At 43.3% G+C, this 12,468-nt stretch overlaps 2 protein-coding genes across 3 annotated transcripts; both read right to left on the reverse strand.

Moving 5' to 3' along the window:
- Window positions 1-544: 544 nt before the first annotated feature.
- LOC117413130 (thioredoxin domain-containing protein 15-like) lies at window positions 545-3,845 on the reverse strand. Its single transcript, XM_034021885.2, has 5 exons — window positions 3,385-3,845; window positions 2,601-3,061; window positions 2,316-2,479; window positions 1,862-1,992; window positions 545-930 (listed from the first exon to the last, which is right to left on the reverse strand). Exons 1-5 carry the CDS (start codon window positions 3,473-3,475, stop codon window positions 734-736), a joined length of 1,044 nt encoding a protein of 347 aa, XP_033877776.1. The 5' UTR covers window positions 3,476-3,845; the 3' UTR covers window positions 545-733.
- Window positions 3,846-5,943: 2,098 nt separating this feature from the next.
- On the reverse strand, window positions 5,944-11,196 carry LOC117431009 (UPF0461 protein C5orf24 homolog). 2 transcript variants are annotated; one of them, XM_034051581.3, is made up of 3 exons: window positions 10,922-11,191; window positions 9,037-9,545; window positions 5,944-7,765 (listed from the first exon to the last, which is right to left on the reverse strand). In XM_034051581.3, the coding sequence occupies exons 2-3, from the start codon at window positions 9,540-9,542 to the stop codon at window positions 7,726-7,728; spliced, it is 546 nt and encodes a 181-aa protein (XP_033907472.1). In that variant the 5' UTR covers window positions 9,543-9,545; window positions 10,922-11,191; the 3' UTR covers window positions 5,944-7,725. The 2 variants fall into 2 exon arrangements, with proteins under 2 accessions (XP_033907472.1, XP_033907471.1); XM_034051580.3 differs by lacking the exon at window positions 5,944-7,765 and having other exon boundaries at window positions 8,015-9,545; window positions 10,922-11,196.
- Window positions 11,197-12,468: the final 1,272 nt, after the last annotated feature.

The raw sequence follows: 12,468 nt of genomic DNA on the forward strand, positions 1-12,468 counted from the left end.
TGCTTTGCTAAGTCTGCTGTATGCTCATTGTGAATGATGTTCTATCTACTTGAAAGCCTAAATATAATATGTTGAATAAGATATGCAGATAATACTAGCAGGTCTTGGTCTTGCACACCCTGCAGAGTAAACATGCTTCAATATAGGCATGTAAAGCACTGTACCCCACGCTATGCATACAGCCCTAACTCCTAACCCTAAACCTAACCCGCGCTGACTCCACTGAACTTCCTCTGAAGAAACACACCTAAGCCAATAACCTCATTCTCCTGTAATCAATGGTGTGCATGCATGACCAAATAGATCTGTCACATGGTCAGTGTTTCTTTCTGCAAATTCAATGTGTTCTTTCTATATTTTAGAAAGGTTTTTTTAGCACTGGTTTAAAGGTGCTGGAGATCCTGAGGTATGCAGTCTTGGAGGAGACACATACTCACCAATTCCAAACCGTGTGGATATTTCTATACTGTGTGACGTAACCTTTTCATGATTCCTGTATTTAAGAAGGAGGTAAACGGCCATGTTACGAGACTGGAAACACAGACACCTTTAAAACAACATTTATTTGTGTAGCAGCACCCAGCAAATCAAACACACCATGAAAAAGCAGCAGGCTTATTCTGTATGACTTGACTGCACTGTAACACATTTTATTGGGTTGATTTTGACTTCCTCAGCTGGCTCATCATTGAAGGAGTTGCACAGTGCATCCAGTTTAACTGATGCTCTCGTTTCAGTCCTGGTGTTCGTGCTCCTGCCCGGGCATCAGCCAGCGGATGCTGTCAGTGCGCAGTACCGCGTAAATCACAAAGCCTGTAATAAACATGATGGAGAAGACTAGGAGCCAGTCGATACTCCTGACAGGGACGCTGGGTAGGGGCCCGGACAGGTCTTCCTCGGTTACTTCCTCCTCAGCCTTGCCTTCTACTCCTGCAAGCACAAAGGAGACGCATTGAAACCTCCCAGCAGCAAACAGGTCCAAGCTGCTGGATTCAGAGATCTGCTCATTGCAGAGATCTGCTTCAGAGATTCAGAGATCTGCTCATTGCAGCTCTCATTACACGTGGACAGTGTGATTCAGCAATCTGCTCATTGCAGCTCTCGTTACACGTGGACAGTGTGATTCAGAGATCTGCTCATTGCAGTTCTCGTTACATGTGGACAGTGTGATTCAGAGATCTGCTCACTGCAGCTCTTGTTACACGTGGACAGTGTGATTCAGAGATCTGCTCATTGCAGCTCCCGTTACACGTGGACAGTGTGATTCAGAGATCTGCTCACTGCAGCTCTCGTTACACGTGGACAGTGTGATTCAGAGATCTGCTCATTGCAGCTCTCGTTACACGTGGACAGTGTGATTCAGAGATCTGCTCATTGCAGTTCTCGTTACACGTGGACAGTGTGATTCAGAGATCTGCTCACTGCAGCTCTCGTTACACGTGGACAGTGTGATTCAGAGATCTGCTCACTGCAGCTCTCCTTACACGTGGACAGTGTGATTCAGAGATCTGCTCATTGCAGCTCTCGTTACACGTGGACAGTGTGATTCAGAGATCCGCTCATTGCAGCTCTCAATGAGCAGATCTTATTGTACCTACTGCTGAGTTGTGGCCCGTGCAACAATCACACAAGTTGTATTGCACAGTTAGGAATACACAACAGGACTCCCAATCTTCTAGCTTTGAGCATCCTAAAGCTTCTGTCCTCAAGCATAAAAAGTATAGCCGAATTTTGTTTTGTTTTTGTACTTGGAATAAATACATCTATATTTCAGTAGACAGCTGCTAAGGGGTAATGGGTGACAATAAGTGTGTTTGCTCTCAATCCCATTTATTTTATAATACTGTTCTATTGTACAAACCAGTCTGGTTCATGATGAATGCCTTCAGCGTTCCCAGGGTCCGCTCCGTCTGGTTAAACCTGGCCATTGGTTTCACCCCTTGAAACAGAAGGATGTTGGGAACAGCAACTGTGCCAAACCTAGTGGAGAGACTAAATATACAAAAAGGGTATAAATGTTTTGTACAGCACACATGCTAGCAGTGCACAAGCAACGATGTCTAATGTTACCTGCTGTGCTGGGAGTCTGCAGTGCACAAGCAATGATGTCTAATGTTACCTGCTGTGCTGGGAGTCTGCAGTGCACAAGCAACGATGTCTAATGTTACCTGCTGTGCTGGGAGTCTGCAGTGCACAAGCAATGATGTCTAATGTTACCTGCTGTGCTGGGAGTCTGCAGTGCACAAGCAACGGTGTCTAATGTTACCTGCTGTGCTGGGAGTCTGCAGTGCACAAGCAACGATGTCTAATGTTACCTGCTGTGCTGGGAGGCATCCAGTGCTAGGAAGTGCATACTTGGAAACACACGTGGCAGGGCGTTGAAGTGAGGACCCAGGGTAGCTGAGAAGTGACACCACGTGGTGTAGAACAATACCAGGGAGCACTCGCTGCCATTGGCATTCAGAAACTCCATCAGATCCTACAGGGAAACAAACATGCGTATTTCATTTTCATACACTCTAGATTTGCTTTATGATAATAATGTTGTTTTTTGGCACACCTGCTGCAAAGTGTAGTGTTTTATTGTTGTTGCTCCCTACCTGCGAAGCATTCAGAATTTGCACAGCGAGGCTGTCCAGCACGGTTACATTTCTCTCTGCACAGTTCACTTTAGGCGTCTTTGCTGTTTCAGTTGCGTTGTTTTCTTCTGCATGCACGATTCCCAGCCTAACAATTTCAGTCTCTTCCGAACTGTCCTCATTAAAAGACTGTGCTAAAGAAGCCAAGGTCTCGTGAGCCTTGCAGGTAGTAGCGTCTCCGGCCTCCGAGTCAGCCTCCGCATCTCCTGGGATTAGTGAGAGCAGCCCCAGCTGCGAGGAGGCTGCCTGCTCTGTCCCCAGCATTGCATCTGCAATCTCAGCGGTCTTAAACTGCACAGCGCCCTGGGCTTTAAATAAAGGCTGCTCGTCGTCGACATCCACAAACCTGGGAAGGTTTTCCAGCCCGGATTCTAAATGGGACTCCTCTGCTGAAGGAAATTCTGCAGGGCCCTCATTCTCAGCTGGAAATAAGACGTGTGCAAAACACAAAGCAAAAGTCAGTGCGAACAACCGGACAGACCATCCTCAAACAATCACATCGGGGGTTTCAATCCACAAGACTGGGTTAGGACAAAACGGCTAGACATGAAAGAGACCGGACCAGAATTTCAACAAAACCTGCTGTATTATTATTATTATTATTATTATCATTATCCTTTGTATAACAAAACCAACGTGCTCGTTGCATCGTTACAACATAACTTTAATCCGATTACGAAATACTGGCCAAAGTAGATACACAATTTTAACTGATAATAGAAGTATTTACATGAGCAATACTTACCGGTACCAGCTAAGATCTGACGTGATGATGCAAAAACGTAAAGCGTAACGAATAATGTACAAAATATCCTAATCCCCGCTGCCAAGTTCATAACAGCTACTGTACATAAATAAAATAAATAACTGAAAACGAGTTACTTCTTCATTACACTTCAACAGCTTCCAGAGCAGAGCGTTTCAGAGAACAGTACCATTGAGTCTAACCTGCGCTGCTTCTATTTCCGGGTCATTGCTGCAGCTGTAAGGATACGCCCTCGCTGGATTTGTCTTTATTTCGGTTTCATTCGTTGGTCGCGCAAAAAGAAGTGGCAGAATTTCTAAAACTCGAGTGTTTCAGAGAAGGTGTGCAGCAGTTAATAAACTATGACGCTGTGTCGTTTTCCTTGGCAGTCTGCTCTGTCACGTCATGTGATGAACGCACACGGTAGACTGCAGCTGCTGCAGCAGCTTGGGGATTTGAAACACAAAGCATACAGATCATTTCTCTTTAGAAGTACCGGTATTTATGTATTTGATTATTTGTGCAAATTAGCAAAATCCACGTTCAGCATAGACTTGACGCCTTTGGTTTATAAACGAGAGCCTAAATGCTGCGTTTGAACTTTTTTATAACGAAGTTATGAATGCTTGTAGTACTTCACGTTGTCCACCAGAGGTCGTCATTGTTCGTGGAAAGAGTTTAATTGGGTCGGGAACAGAGAAAATGGTGCAGGAAGAAGAATGGCGACTTTTAGAAATGAACCCTTAAGAACACTTCCAGTCGTGTCAATATTCACACACACACACACACACACACAGAGACAGAGACACACAGACAGACAGACACACACACAGATAGCATTAGCCTAATAGAGCTGATACTGAAGGTAGAGTATGTGGAACAGTCCAAGAGAATGTAATGCAACAGTTAGAATACTAAACATCACAGCTTCAACAGGACCTGGAGAGTTTACAGAAGGAGTTTCAGCAGTTAGAATACTAAACACCACAGCTTCAACAGGACCTGGAGAGTTTACAGAAGGAGTTTCAGCAGTTAGAATACTAAACACCACAGCTTCAACAGGACCTGGAGAGTTTATAGGAGTTTCAACAGTTAGAATACTAAACATCACAGCTTCAACAGGACCTGGAGAGTTTACAGAAGGAGTTTCAACAGTTAGAATACTAAACATCACAGCTTCAACAGGACCTGGAGAGTTTATAGAAGGAGTTTCTTGTTTGAGATCCACTGCCTTACAGCCTTTAGTTAAAACACCCTTCTTCATTCCAGTGTGCAGAAATGTCACTGTGCCAGATCTGTGTGTGAATGGACCCAGCAGCTGTTAACATGCTCAGAGCTGTGTGTGAATAGACCCAGCAGCTGTTAACATGCTCAGTGCTGTGTGTGAATGGACTGATCAGCTGTTAACATTCTTAGATCTGTGTGTGAATGGACCGATCAGCTGTTAACATGCTCAGTGCTGTGTGTGAATGGACTGATCAGTTGTTAAAATGCTCAGATCTGTGTGTGAATGGACCGATCAGCTGTTAACGTGCTCAGCACAGCTTCATACCCTGCATATCTGTAAAAGCCTTGATTCCCAAATGTTTATAAAGACTGTTGGCTGCTGTTTATAAAATCTATCCCCATGTCTTTTTCCACAAGCCTGTCTCGCTTGCGATTTTAAACCTGAACGTTTGGTTTCAAGGGCAGAATGGGACTTTGTGGGTGTTTCCGGTCCTCACTGTTGAGTGCATACCATGCCCTTGTTTTTACCTGACATAGATACACAATGTACACACGCTGTAGCTGTGACCAAGCAATGCTGTTAGCTCTGCAGAGTGCACTGTGGAGATCTGCAAGACAAGGTCATTCTAAAAGGGCAAACATGTTTTTAAACGTTTCAACCACAGCACAGATTAGAAGCAGTTTACCTGTGATCCTTTATCTAAAGCATCAGCATCTGCCCAGTTAAAGAACCACACGGATCTGCAACAGGACTGCTAATAAAGACAATGGAGTCACTTCTTTAAAGCAGCTTTGTAATAGGAAGGGGGGACAAGGTAATGCAAAGAATCTAAAGCTCCCACTATTGCATTGCTCTTACTGTCTTAACAACGACCGATAGAGCAGAGCTGCAAATCCAAACTTTCATTACAGTTCTGCACACTTTGACAATCATCCAGAACCTCCGACTCTCCCGCCAATGCATGCTTTGTACTTGTCATCTGTAAATACACTGCATGTGTGTGGAGCTCTAACTGGGACATGTTCTCTACCTCAATCAGGTCCTTTACAGTGTGGAGTAGTGCTAAATTACTGCAGAGTAATTTACTTGTAATGCTTTGCCTTGGTTTTTCTTTTAGAAACAGGGGCTTTATGGATTCAAATGCTCAATTGAAAAGTCTTGTTAAATTGCCTTTCAAAAGTTTCCATCTGCTACAGATCTGCAAAGATAAACCAGACAAACACAGAGCCTTGGAAACACTGCACTCAGAAACCACTCCGACAGAAACTGCCTTTCTGTCAGAACGGTGCACATAAATAAAGTCCTGTTTGTTTTTTTATAGAACATGCTGATTTACTTGAACCAAAATCGGATGTTTAATAATTCACAAACACACTGTATATTTCTAACATACATTGCTCTAATAAGCATACATCATTACACATATTTTCAATGATAAGAGACTTAACAAAAATGCTTTTACATAACATATGCGAGGGGCCTTACACTCAATATATAAAAACAGAAGAAAAACGAAAAACTCTCAAAGTGCCCTTTTCAAGGCTGTAGGAAAACTATGCAAGAAGGTGAGCTTGATGCATGAACGGAGTATTGCACAAGGTGTTCTCTATGCAATGTGCAGCTCATGAGTATTGCACAAGGTGTTCTCTATGCAATGTGCAGCTCATGAGTATTGCACAAGGTGTTCTCTATGCAATGTGCAGCTCATGAGTATTGCACAAGGTGTTCTCTATGCAATGTGCAGCTCATGAGTATTGCACAAGGTGTTCTCTATGCAATGTGCAGCTCATGAGTATTGCACAAGGTGTTCTCTATGCAATGTGCAGCTCATGAGTATTGCACAAGGTGTTCTCTATGCAATGTGCAGCTCATGAGTATTGCACAAGGTGTTCTCTATGCAATGTGCAGCTCATGAATGTAACCCTTCTTTACAGTTTACATCTGTAAAGACAGGTGCTGATATAAAGTTTAAAAAACAAATCATATATATACTGTAGTTATATACACACTGTATCAAATATGATCAATTGCTACATATACTGTAAGCACTACAACGATGCAGAATACAGATGTGCAACATACAATGTACAAGAGACAGCCGTGCCTACGTGCTGTTCACTCATTAACAGCTGCAGAAAATTCTTTTCTCCTTTTTTAAGCCTAATATTTTTTAGTTCTGATTTTGTAAAATGTGTTTTTCCATTAAAAAAGTGACACGTCAAAAACCAAACGGCCAAACGAGGAGAGTGGCGCATCGCTGACGCCGCGGCCCGTCGTTTGAGTAGAGAAAAGGCCGGTCCAGGTGCATTGGTGTGAGTGCTCTGTCACAGGGTTACATAGCTGCTGCTTCCTGGAGCTGTCAGTGAAGCACACTGAGGAGCCAGCTTTGAGATCCCCTCCCGCTTCACTTCCACACACTTCATCTGTGTACAGTTTACGTGCATCAAGTAACAGCCTGATATTCCAGGGGGAGAAGTACTCAGGTCAAGCAGGTTCTTTGGTTCTGAGTCAAACAAAACTGCAGAAACGGGCTTCTCCTTGAAATACACAATCACAGAGGGTTTCTTTGTGGATTTGTTTAAAATGTGCTTCTCTTTGAAACACATGGATGATCACAGAGGGTTTCTTTGTGGATTTGTTTAAAATGTGTTTCTCTTTGAAACACATGGATGATCACAGAGGGTTTCTTTGTGGATTTGTTGCTTTCTACATAGCGGTCACTCTTCCTGTTTGTATCCAGCATTAGGAATTGAGAAGCCAACATTGACACAAGACTGAAAAGCTACAGGAAGTTTAAAAGACAAAGTAAATGTGATGCGGCCACGATGTGCATGTCCCAGATGCTGGACTCAGCGTCACAATGCAATGGTGAGAAGGACACCATGTTTCTCACACTACTTCTACACCACAGGACAAACAAATAAAAGAAATACTAACATGCTTTCCTCCCCACCCTTACAGAGACTTCTGATAAGAACAATGAAACAAGCGGCCGTGGACCATGTGGTGTCTAGGATGACCAGCGTGGATACTGGACGTGGTTAGGTCTGTAGTTTCAGCATTTCATTTTAGTTAAAGGCTTTTGTTGACACAGAAGCTAAGGTGAAGTTCCGCTATGATCCGCTACTGAACTGTGGAGCTGCATGTTGACACCTGATAAAAGAAAACAAAACATCAAGTAGGTACAGCACCTGCAGATCATGAGTACAGCGCATATATATCTATATATATATATATATATATATATATATATATATATAGCAATACATAAAACAAGCTCTCTCTCTCTGTCACACACACAGACACACACACACACATTATATATATATATATATATATATATATATATATATGCACCTTTGTTTTAGAACAGTAACATTAAATCACTATAAATGTACAGCGTTTGGTCTTAAATCACACTTTATTTTCCTGTTACACGTCGCTCACACTGGGGTATAGAACTGAAACGAGGTCGCCTGTTTTAACATTTCTCTAAAGGGGTTTCACTCCTCAAAGCAGATTTCCCCATTGCTGCCCGCCTGGAATTCTGCTCTTTAGAAACCAAGCAGTCAATGTGCTGCACTGAACAGACTGGCCTTGTACTTGAGACTTTCCTCAGGACCCATGAAAACAAAGATCCTCAAGGACTCTTTCTGTGCATTCTCAATTCAATACACTGCTTTAACTGACATCCAGTGAAATTTACTCCCAGGGATCAAGTATCTGCAAGGCCCGAGAACCCAAAATGAAAAGCCTTTTATCCCACGAGCACTTGTTTAATCCCACGAGCACTTGTTTAATCCCACGAGCACTTGTTTAATCCCACGAGCACTTGTTTAATCCCACGAGCACTTGTTTTGTCTGCATGCTTTGACAATGAATTATTTAGACAGGAATTACAACAAACATTAGCAAAATATGTGAGTAGAGACACACGTTACAAAACCATATAACAGAGTCCTGTGGCATAACAAAACAAGTGATGTGTTTATACAGCTAACCATTTCCCCAGCCATATACAGATAGATTTACACGAGATATATATAGATAGATATATATATATAGTAATACAGGAAACTACCCAATGTGCTTGATTGATCTCTATCTATCTATATAGAGAGATATACACACAGAGGTAGAGAGGCTTGTCATGAGTAAACTAACACCCCGTCTTGTCTGTTTGCTCAGGACAAGTCCCTGTGTATATCAATCACACGCACGTTGAGGACCGGTCTCCTCCTGCACAAGAGTTCTGAACTATTCCAACACGCTGCGACTGCACAGCACTCCGCACAAGCAATGCAGAAATAAACAGGAGAGAGCAGCATTACTCGTTGGGCTCTTTCTCTTTGCCAGCGGGTTCACATAAAGCTCTCTTGTGCATCATTGAATAGGGGAAGGCTGCAGAGCTGCAGGATGCATACCCCAGTTTGGAGAGACGTGACAGAGTCTTGATGCTGCCTGGCGGTCTGCCTGGGCTAACCTTGTACCCGGCTGCCTTGGTGGTGCCCAGGGGCCTCCCAGGACTGGTCTTGAACCCGGCTGCCTTTGTGGTGCCCAGGGGCCGGCCGGTGCTGGTTCTGTAGCCAGCCAGTTTGGTGGTCCCCGAAGGTCTGCCTCTCCTGCCCGATCTTCCGAGGCCTTTCTTTTTCTTCGAGTCCTCGGCCTTCTCTGTGTTTTTACCCCCTCCTGTCTGGGAGTTTGTTTCCTGCCGTGGACAGGGCATGGCTTTGTGGGTGCTGTGTGGCGGGGGTGCCAGGGCCAGGGGCAGGGGCAGGGGCAGAGGAGGGGGCGGAGGGGGGTAGAACTTGCTGGACTGCGAGGTGCAGAGATCAAACTGACTGCCCGGGTGTCGGCCCTCCTCCGCCAGGCAGGACGCTCTGCTGGTCATGCAATAATCGCTGGTGTTGCTGGCAACCTGGCGCATCATTCTCTGAAAAGAAAAACAGGACACCGTGTGTCAATACAGGCTTGAGCAGTGTTTGAGAGGATCGCTCTGCAGCTGCACTGGAGCACTTTCACTGTGCAATTCACTCTGCAGATTCTCATAATGAACCTTTTTCATAGACTGGCTTGATGTCCTTGGTGCTAAAAAAAAACCAAAACAACACCCTGCATTTAAAATGAGCTACATATGAGGGTTCACGTACAAAAATGCTCTGAAATGCCCTGTCATCATAATAATACACATTACATAAACCATACTCACCAACAATGCATAGTGATTGATTGAGTTGACATTACTTTGATAATGTGAACCCTTATATAACTTTCTGCTACTAAAATAACAAGATAAGCAATATGTATGCGGTTTCACGTATATTTCACAGTATCACGACATGAGCAATAGATTTCTGAACAATCACAGTACACACAATTACAAGTTCCAATGACTTGCACACGGCACCACCCTCGACGTGAAGTTCACAATGCAGAGGACGCTGCGTGCGTCTAGTTGTGTATTTCTTCCTGGGAGTGGGATATGTTCTGTACAACAAAACCTCAATCCAGCAGAACAACGTGTTTAACAATACAGGGCGTGTGGCCAGACACACAGTGCAAAGCACCACCATGTCCATTTTCACCGAATGCATTCCGCGCAGACTCCCAGCACACCAAGACAATGAAGCGGCTACATGCTGTACAGCAAGCAGCTAATGCTTCGACCGCGTAAAAAAAAAAAAAAAAAAAAAAAAAAAAAGCAATGTTATTTCTGAGCACACAGGAGGCACCAGCCTCCATGTAAACACGAATAAACACTCTGTAAAACCTTCATAGACAAGGCAAGAAATATCACCACGGACAGAAAACAGAAATCGGAGAGTTTGTGTTAAGAAGACCCACATTGATGCTCATTTAGCAGTTATCTTAATCATATGCAGATGTAGAGTCTGTGTTTTAATAATTACTTCGACTGATGTGTCCGGCCTGTTTTTTTTTAGCTGACTTATTCTGGAACGTGCAGAAATTATCTTCGGCCTTCTGTATTGGGGTAGTACAGTAACATTTACATTAGTGGAAAGAAATAGGTCATCGTGTATTTGGGCAACCTTTTTCTTTGGATATTGTTCAGCAGATACAGCTGCTTAACAGACATAGTGGATATATTCGAACAAAAGGTCTTTGTTTCTGGTTAATATCAACACTACCCAAACACTTCCTTACAGAAACGGTGCGCTCTGATGATATAGCGAAGCCGGATATACTGCAGTGTGATATATAAGGCATTGTTATATTACAGAGAATATTTTAATAAGCAAGCCTCAGCCAGTTATCATTCAGAATACGGTAGAAAAAATAAAACTGTACCTTGTTTGTTTGCAGATCATGGAATGCAAAGGGTTAAATACAAAAACGAAAGATCTCCCATTGTTTAAATCGCAAACACAGTCATTCTGTATCCGTGCGTGACGATCAGTCGACAGGCATGTCGATATTTTTTAAATTCCCGTTGCTGAAGTCTGAAATATTGCCCTTTTTATCGGATTTTATTTAGCAGTTGCAGATGGGTTAGATGAGAAAGGCAGCCATTTCCATAAAAAATTAATAAAGCAAGGGGAGGTAGTGCGCATGCGCGCTGCTCCAGCGGTTATTGCAGAAACAGCAGACCAAATAAACCCCACAATGTGAATGAGCTCGGGACCGCCCGAGCTGCTGCAGCCTGAAGATTGTTTACGGGAATTTTAAAAAAAGAAAGAACGCAGTCTTGTGTTATTTACTTTCGATTACGGTATGATTAGAAAGAAATAAAAAAAAAAAACGACACGAGATAAAAATAAAAAAATAAAAACAAGGAAAGACACAGAAAGCAGTTACTCCCGAACAGACGGATTTAAATTTAACAAAGCTACCCGAAGCTATTGTATCATTCTACTGCGACCATTTCCCCTTGTTCCAAGTCATTCCATATATACAGAGCTTATCAGAGTGAAATATGCGTGTTGACTGACATCCGTGAAACACTGTGACATACTTTAATATGCATTGATTGCTTCTATATTTTAAAAAACTAAACAATACAATATAAATTATTTTTAAAAAATGACCATGATGTTGCTGCTCAGCCTCATAGGTCTCTATGGTAGACTCGTCTTTTCAGTTACTTCTCCCCTCCCTTCACACATACACGCGAGTAAACACCCTTCGCATTGTACATGTAATAGCTTATCATCCAAAACCAGATGAAACACAGCACCTAGCACACGTCATCACTCACCATCACTGACCAGCTCAATAGTGCCATGCTGCATTTTCACACGTCATCACTGACCAGCTCAATAGTGCCATGCTGCATCTTTACACATCACTGACCAGCTCAATAGTGCCATTCTGCATCTTCACACGTCATCACTGACCAGCTCAATAGTGCCATTCTGCATCTTCACACGTCATCACTGACCAGCTCAATAGTGGCATTCTGCATCTTCACACATCACTGACCAGCACTGACCAGCTCAATAGTGCCATTCTGCATCTTCACATGTCATCACTGACCAGCTCAATAGTGCCATTCTGCATCTTCACACATCATCACTGACCAGCTCAATAGTGGCATTCTGCATCTTCACACATCATCACTGACCAGCTCAATAGTGGCATTCTGCATCTTCACACATCATCACTGACCAGCTCAATAGTGCCATTCTGCATCTTCACACGTCATCACTGACCAGCTCAATAGTGGCATTCTGCATCTTCACACGTCATCACTGACCAGCTCAATAGTGGCATGCTGCATCTTCACACATCACTGACCAGCTCAATAGTGCCATTCTGCATCTTCACACGGCATCACTGACCAGCTCAATAGTGGCATTCTGCATCTTCACACATCATCACTGACCAGCACAATAGTG

This window comes from Acipenser ruthenus, chromosome 23 (genome assembly GCF_902713425.1).
Source record: "Acipenser ruthenus chromosome 23, fAciRut3.2 maternal haplotype, whole genome shotgun sequence".
Classification (NCBI taxonomy): domain Eukaryota; kingdom Metazoa; phylum Chordata; class Actinopteri; order Acipenseriformes; family Acipenseridae; genus Acipenser; species Acipenser ruthenus.

Bases quoted from the DNA above. Each gene is read 5' to 3' on its own strand.
- LOC117413130 (XM_034021885.2), bottom strand. From the start codon at position 3,475: ATGAACTTGGCAGCGGGGATTAGGATATTTTGTACATTATTCGTTACG. The intron at 3,062-3,384 runs GTAAGTATTGCT...TCTTATTTCCAG, and splicing joins TCAGATCTTAGCTGGTACCG to CTGAGAATGAGGGCCCTGCA. The intron at 931-1,861 runs GTTTGTACAATA...TTGTGCTTGCAG, and splicing joins ATTCATCATGAACCAGACTG to GAGTAGAAGGCAAGGCTGAG.
- LOC117431009 (XM_034051580.3), bottom strand. From the start codon at position 9,542: ATGATGCGCCAGGTTGCCAGCAACACCAGCGATTATTGCATGACCAGC.